The sequence below is a fragment of the Mya arenaria genome, chromosome 13 (genome assembly GCF_026914265.1).
Source record: "Mya arenaria isolate MELC-2E11 chromosome 13, ASM2691426v1".
NCBI lineage: Eukaryota > Metazoa > Mollusca > Bivalvia > Myida > Myidae > Mya > Mya arenaria.
Window position 1 is genome coordinate 3,904,968 of NC_069134.1, and position 7,701 is coordinate 3,912,668.

At 37.1% G+C, this 7,701-nt stretch overlaps 1 protein-coding gene across 1 annotated transcript; it reads right to left on the minus strand.

Moving 5' to 3' along the window:
• Positions 1-355: 355 nt before the first annotated feature.
• On the minus strand, positions 356-6,914 carry LOC128214268 (inactive pancreatic lipase-related protein 1-like). The gene is made up of 7 exons (XM_052920641.1): positions 6,758-6,914; positions 6,336-6,569; positions 5,991-6,173; positions 5,397-5,631; positions 4,947-5,063; positions 4,619-4,741; positions 356-771 (listed from the first exon to the last, which is right to left on the minus strand). Exons 2-7 carry the CDS (start codon positions 6,492-6,494, stop codon positions 524-526), a joined length of 1,065 nt encoding a protein of 354 aa, XP_052776601.1. The 5' UTR covers positions 6,495-6,569; positions 6,758-6,914; the 3' UTR covers positions 356-523.
• Positions 6,915-7,701: the final 787 nt, after the last annotated feature.

Genomic DNA, 7,701 nt, shown 5'->3' on the forward strand with positions numbered 1-7,701 from the left:
CACCAAGCATAGAAACCACAAGATAATTTGAAGGGAAGTTTTGAACGTTTTTGGCAAATTTTTGGAAGAGTATTAAAAACACCTGGCCTGAAATGTTCCGGGTTCTTGACATTGGCTTATCAGGCATATATATATATATATATATATATATATATATATATATATATGTGTGTGTTGTTTGTCAGTAGCACACCATAGACTTGGTATTGCAGTTTGTGTGTAATAAAAGGTAACAAGACGTTATCTACAATTGATGTAGTTTTAATAAATTACGGACTACTACCTCATAAACAAATATTAAAGTGATCTCAATAGTTCGAAGATAGAGACAAGAGTAAAAAGGCAACACAACCTCTAAGCGACTTAACGTTTATTTCCTTTGATAGTACATAATCAGGTTTAATCTTTAATCTGTTGAGCTCGGGGAAAGTGGAGTTATTGCTATGATTATAGCTTTAACATGTATATTGAAACTCCGATCACCCCTTAAAACCGCGCTGATCATCGGGCATAAAGCAGATCACTAAGAGGTCAGCTTTAAACAGAAAGGATGCGTTACGGCCGTGTCAAGAAAGTACTTTCCTTGCGTTGAATTTGCACGTGCGTAGAAGCCCATGGATGCACAAGGCGACGTACCGCATGGACAGTCGCCGCGTTTGAACTCGGCATACGTCTGACATAAGCTGGCCGTGAAGTCGCAGGTAAGCTTAATTGAAGCGGTAAAGTAATCCCGAGCACGTGAATGGTCGCACGCGATGCCCTCCGCGAAACCTGCAAAAATGACAGTCAAGTTAAAAACTCATGAAAACATTTTGCATGTACATATACTGGGCAGTTGCCTAATTTCGGATTTTCCTAAAAATCGGAAATTGTTTAAAAAGCGTTTCGCATATCCATGACAACCACGAATTATCGCATATCCATACGCAATTATTTTCACTAAGCACAAAAGAGTTCCAGCAAAAAAATACATTTTTACTTAATTTTGTTTGGGAGAAAAAGCATCTACCATAGCCGCTCGTGTAAGGTAGGTTCATCCCTACCCTCGCGCAGGGTGTTTTGCGGAAACTCGGTAAACCACGTTTCCGCCAAACACCCTACGCTCGGGTCGGAATGAACCTATCTTACACTCTCGGCATGGAAGATACTTAGGGCCGAATTCAGAACATCCACTCTCACTCACACTCCAACCACATTCACGTAAGTGAGACTCAAGTGATCACTTGAGTGAAATAAGAGGAGTGACACTCAAGTAATCTGTTCGTATTCACACGCCTCGCTTACACTCCACTTAATCAAGTGAACAATACAGTATATATACATGTATGTTTATATGATCATATCGGATTATCTGTTTGACTATGGTGTTGTTATACATTGTAAACATACCTTATTGTTAGATATGGCGACAAAAATGACATTTATTATTCTGAAACTGAAATTTACATTTTAAAACAATTGGTTAACAAAAATTAACGTTTTGGATTGTAAATAACTGTTGCAAAATGCGTTTAAATGCATGTGTTTTGTTGTTGTTGTTGTTTTAAATTTGTTGCCGTTTTCCATTGTATCACCTAATTTAAATATGTATTCATACAACATATTGCTTTTGTATTCGGCATAAAGCGGTCTTGGGCGTTTGAATAATAATAATAATAATAATAATAATAATAATAATAATAATAATAATAATTATAATAAAAAAAAATGATGATGATAAGGTGGTGGTGTTGGTGGTGGTGGTGGCGGCGGAGGTGGTGGTTCTGCTGCTGCAGTTGCTGTTGCTGGTGCTGCTGCTGCTGCTGATGGTGATGATAATAATAATAATAATAATAATAATAATAATAATAATAATGATAATGATGATGATATGATGATAATAATAATCCAACTGAATGTAGGCTGAAAAATATCAATTCCCTGACGACACTCTGAAATGGCTTTGCGGCGTAATGTTAGCGGCCTGGCGGCCTAGCTGCCTCATGTGACTAGCGGCCTGAAAAAAATTCCCATCTCAAAGCATTTTAAATGAGTTCTTTTCTTATACAATGATAAAATCATAAATCAACACCCTTTAGCGAATATCAGCATTTCCCCCTTTTTCAGGGCTGCTGTATTGAGTTTTGGGGATTTCTAGGCCACCAGGCCGCTAACTTCAAGCCGATAGGCCACTGGACTGCTTGATCGACTCTTTGAAAAAAAATGCTCCAGCGTGATGATTTCTGCATAGGCAAACAATTAATTTAGCATTGTTTAAGAAAGAAACTCATATGTGCTTTGAAGTAGAAAACAATTTAAGGCCGCTATGTTAATGTACGAATAAAAAACATTGATTGATCATATTTCCCAATTAAACGCATGAACAATGACCTTGAAATAGAGAACAAGTCTAGGCCGCTAGTCCTCCAACTTCACGCCGCTAGGCCGCTAACTTCATGCCGCTAGGCTGCTAACTTCGCGTACATTTAACTGCATGACCTTGCAGCCATCGATGAATTGCAACCATCAACTTTGCTGGGCGTTCAAGATCATTACGAAACAAAACAAATATATGATTGGCGCATCCTTTTGAAAACTTTTTTTTTATAGATGGCCACATTATTGAAGTACATGCAATTAAATGGATTATGCCGGTCTCTTAAATATTGAGCCGAATTCAGAACATCCACTCTCACTCACACTCCAACCACATTTCCGTAACGGTCACTCAAGTGATCACTTGAGTGAAATAAGGGGAGTTACATTTCAGTGATCTGTTCGTATTCACACGCCTCGCTAGCACTCCACTTCATCAAGTGATCAATACAGTACAGATACATGTATGTTTTCATGATCATAGCGGATTACCTGTTTGACTATGGTGATGTTTACAGTAAACATATGTTTATTTGCGATTGAAAATAATTGTTTTTCTGAAATTTAACATTTTAAAACATTTGGTTAATAAAAATAAACGTTTTGGATTGTAAATAAATGTTGCAAAATGCGTTTAACACTTTAACTGCATGTTGTTTTTGTTGTTGTTGTTGTAGTTTTAAATATGTATCTGCTTTCCATTGTATCACATGATTTAAATATGTATTGGTATATAATCTTGCTTTTGTATTCTGCATAAAGCGGTCTTTGACGTTTGAAAAAATATGAAATAAAAATAATAATAGTAATAATAATACTGATGATGTTTTTGTTGTTGTTGTTGTTGTTGGTGGTGGGGGTGTTGAGTTGAGTTGCATGAACAATAACTTTGAAATAGAGAATAAATTTAGACCGCTTGTCCGCCAAGTTCATGCCGCTAGGCTGCTAACTTCACGAACATTTAACTACATGTTCTTGCAGCCATCGATGAAACGCAACCATCAAGTTTGCTGGGCGTTCAAGATCATTACGAAACAAAACGAATATATGATTTGCGCATCCTTTTGAAAATTTTGATTTTTTTTATAGAAGGCAACGTTTTTGAAGCACACGTACTTCAATGGATTATTCCGGTCTATTAAATATGTTCTGGGAGCGAGGATGTCTCTTATTTGTTCCAAAATCTGATATATTTCACCTTTTCTACTTGGCATGTACATTTATCCCTCACACTCGTTCAATTCGTATTCACAATCAATCCTCGAGGGCTGTTCAAGTGGCCTCGCCGAGCACTCACAAATGTCCCACTCACGCAAAACACTTGAGTCTCACTCACACCTGTGAATACGGTTTTTACAGTTTTATTTTACTCTCATCACATATTACAAGTATGTGTTTTGAGGTGACATGTATAATACAATACAATGTATGTATCTAAACATGTGTTGTATAACAAAACAGTTTCTATAAGTAACCAGGCTGTATGGTTAGAAGTTAAACTAACAAATAAATATAGACTACATGTATAGACAACAAAACAGCATAAGTACAGTATTAATCATCATGACTAGTAAGCTATTAAATATTAGATATTATTGCCAGGTGGGTTTTTGAAAGTTTTACAAACAATTTTTAGGTATTTGCTAAGGTTATCTATCTTATGAGGATCATTTTCACACAAAATATTCTTGAATATAAGTATATTCACATTTTGCATATTTATAGTAGGCAAGTACATTTTTCTAGCATTCATAAAATAAGGACAACGAAGAAGATAATGGAATATATGGATATACCTTTCACCCGAAAATATCTCGACCGTTATGTGATTACAGAGGATTAACTAATTGAGTGTAAGTGAGAGTTGTTGTTCTCAATTCGGCCCTTATAATGTGAGGTGGGAGAAATACCGTTCTTACAACGTTTTCATTTTTTTTTCTTGGAAAGAGCAAATATTTGCGTAAATATCTGCAAACCAATGATAAAAGGATTGCCGACGAAAGATCAGATCGCAGATTTTCATATTTCTGTTCGAAAATTAATGGTTTATGCGTTACTAACGGTTTAAGAAAAATGCATAAAACAACAATTTTTGAACTTAAATATATGAATCTGCGGGCTATTTTTAAGATAAAGAAGAGCAAGAGTGGATCTTTATGTAAATTCGTGCGGCTATGTGACGATTACATTGCAAATTTAAACTAGTTATTCATGACAGCCGCCGAATAACCAGTTTAATGTTTGTATGTCAATAATACTTTACTTGCGAAATTTCCTGTGATGAGTGTAAAGAGGTGATCGCTTGCTGAGCTCGTACATCCGGGCTGGTCCTTCCCGCCATTCGGGTAGAAGTCCACGTGACCCATAGGTAACTCTGTCCCAAACCCTGCAGGAAACAAAAGCTGATGTGTGTATTGTTTCATACATTTTTGAGAAATAATCACACCAAAAGACACTTTTTCATTAATTCATAGAACACTGAGGCAATATGCATGTGAGTGGTGTGTAGTGCAATTTGTTCACTTTTAACATTGACTTCATGTATTGAATTTCGGAATGCAGCAGAATTTATGCGTTTTAACAATCCATACCTATATCAATTACTGGTTGAGCGTCTGTATGTATAACGTCGACGAACAGAGCGTCACCGGGATCTAGACGTACCTTCTCTGGGTCTGCCTCGAAAAACAGTCCCGCTGGATCAAGTCCTAAGACAAAAGGCTTTCTGTATTGCAATTGGTAATGTCGGATATAATAAGAATGATTGATGCCTAACATAGTACATGAGCAATTGTGGTGATGGCGACCAATTTCGCATAAAAGTCTGTCAAATATGTTTAAACAGCAGCGCGCAACCCGTGTTATACATATCTAATATAATGTTGAGTCTGACATATGTTGCAACTGTAATTCTTCCAACGGACTTCACGTGCTCTCCGGCATATCATAAAATATTTCACCGTGAAAGTTACAAAATACGCCGTTTATCACATTGTTATCTTTAACATAGTTCTAAACAATCAGCTTATTGTAGGTTGTACCTGTAATTCTTCCCACGGACTTGTTCACACGTTCACCGGCGTACCCGGCGATATGGGCACCTAGGCTGTGGCCCACTAGATGAATATCCTCGAATTTAAGAAACCGGTTGTCGCGAAGAGCGATGAGAAGCTGCGCGATGAGTGCACCAACGACGCGCGTGTTGGCGGCAGACTGGCTGTATTCGGTCTGGCCCGCTCCGCTCTCCCAGTCAACCGTCACTACGTTCACGTCCGCCTGGATGGAAGGGAGTATATCAGAGACCTGTTTCATCATTAGAGCAATTTCGAACCCATGGGAACTTTCAGCTGTTAAAATATCTCCTATGCACGAAGTCGACCCTAGGAAACTTGATGAACAGTTATAGCTCAATACTATATTCGACCAAATGAATCAAGCAGAAACTCATCTGAATTGATAAGTGTAATTTCTAGATATTAACATCAATTAAGATGTAATCCAAAACAATACCGTTCAATTTAAACCTTATAATATAATATGCACAATTCAATGAAAAATAAGTTCTTTTACGAAAACTACGGAAAGTTTGACCGTCACAGTTTGGGCGCATTATTCGTTAGAAAGGGGAACATTACCTGTGCGAGGAGGGCGTCCTTCATGTCGGTGACCCAGGGTTCATAGGGGCTATCCCAGTAACCATGGATAATAAACACTGACTTCCGGTTGGGTGACAATTTGGAGGCGCGCAAGACGTCGGCGTTAGCGGTGATAACCTGGGGAATGTTGCTGTTTTGACGGGTGTATAATAGAAACCCCACCTGAAATTGAATACTTATACATGTCTTTTAAGTTAAATAAACGTTAGTTTTACCCATACCAGGTTTTGGTCCAAAATATCACCGATACATGCCGTATGGGACATTCTTGTGCTCACCGGTTATTCGTTTTAACTAAAAATAAAGTGCATCTTTTAGACTTACTTTGATTTCATCTGGAGTTTGGGGAAGATAGCCGCCCGCATTTCCGAAGGGCGCTTCGTTCGAGAAGCAGCCGAGTTCGTCGAAACAAACCTCCCTCGTGAAACCCAAAAACGCCCCCACCGCGAACACAGCTGCTTTCAAGCTCTGCCAAAAACCCATTATGGCAACTTCCGGTCACGGCTAGATATGGCGTTACCCGTACGGTAGAAATATCGACGTCTCTTCTGGTATCGCCTTTGTCGAATATTTAATTGATTTTAAAACATTATCTACTGTCACATAACATAAATATTCGAACTAATTAGCAAATGGCATATATTCCTGTTTATATTTATATAAGCCAGTTGTTGTTGTACTTTACCACACATATATTAATTTGAATATAGATATTGACGTAAGGAAGGCCCACAAGGTTTATTTACCTTAAGCACGGCCGTAACAAATGAGTTGACTTTGACGTAATGCGACAGCTTTAAAGATAAAATATTAAAACCCTTTTCTAGGAAATATGAACATCGCGTTCATATAACTGAGAAAACAGTAATCAGGTTTGCCTATTCATCAAGTGACTGCAGGCTCAGCTTGTATTATGCTTACGTAAATAATTACTGTTACGTTCCGATGCATAACAATAATCCGTCAAACTATCATTTTACAAAATGCATTTCGACAAATTTAAACCTGCGGTTAAGTTTTAAGTCTGGCCTCAGTTCTCACTCAACACACTATTTGCATCCTGTGTTTATTGTAAACGATGTCCGTTCTTATAATACATTGTAATTTAATTACTTTTGTATTTCGATATTCATCAATATTAAATAAATATGCCTAAAAAGTGTTGAGTACCCGGTATACCATTTCTTTTTAGTAACTACTCTTATATACATTCCTTTTTCTATATAAAAATCTTTTTTTTTGCCAAAAATCTATATCAATACAAACTTTGAGAAAATATGATAGTAACAGAGTAATCTCTTTAAAAACACATTCTAGGCTTTAAAGAGTCAGTGATTTAATTATAATATATTTTCGAGAAAATGGGGCCAGGCTCTTATTATCACGAATGTCCATGGTTTTTGACTTCTTTGTTACAAGCATTTGTTTGATAGAAATTCAATGTACAATGTATACTGCAAACAAACGGTAGATGGGGATTCAGATTTTGTCTGGTGTATGGCTAAAAGGTACACATCTAAAGAAATCAAACAGTTTCTTTATTTCTATTCATGCACACAAATGAATCTTCGTAACAAACACTGTTTTAAATCACTATTAATCGTACATTCGCCAGTCGAATAACCGACCATTTCCAGTCGGTTATTCGCGAATATCACTACCAACTAGTTGGTAGTTGGGGAAACAGATT

Excerpts from the sequence above, each read along its gene's own strand:
- LOC128214268 (XM_052920641.1), bottom strand. The coding sequence starts at position 6,494 with ATGGGTTTTTGGCAGAGCTTGAAAGCAGCTGTGTTCGCGGTGGGGGCG. Across the intron at positions 6,174-6,335 it reads AAACTCCAGATGAAATCAAA|GTGGGGTTTCTATTATACAC; the intron begins GTAAGTCTAAAA and ends ATTCAATTTCAG. Across the intron at positions 772-4,618 it reads CATCACAGGAAATTTCGCAA|GTTTCGCGGAGGGCATCGCG; the intron begins GTAAAGTATTAT and ends TCATTTTTGCAG.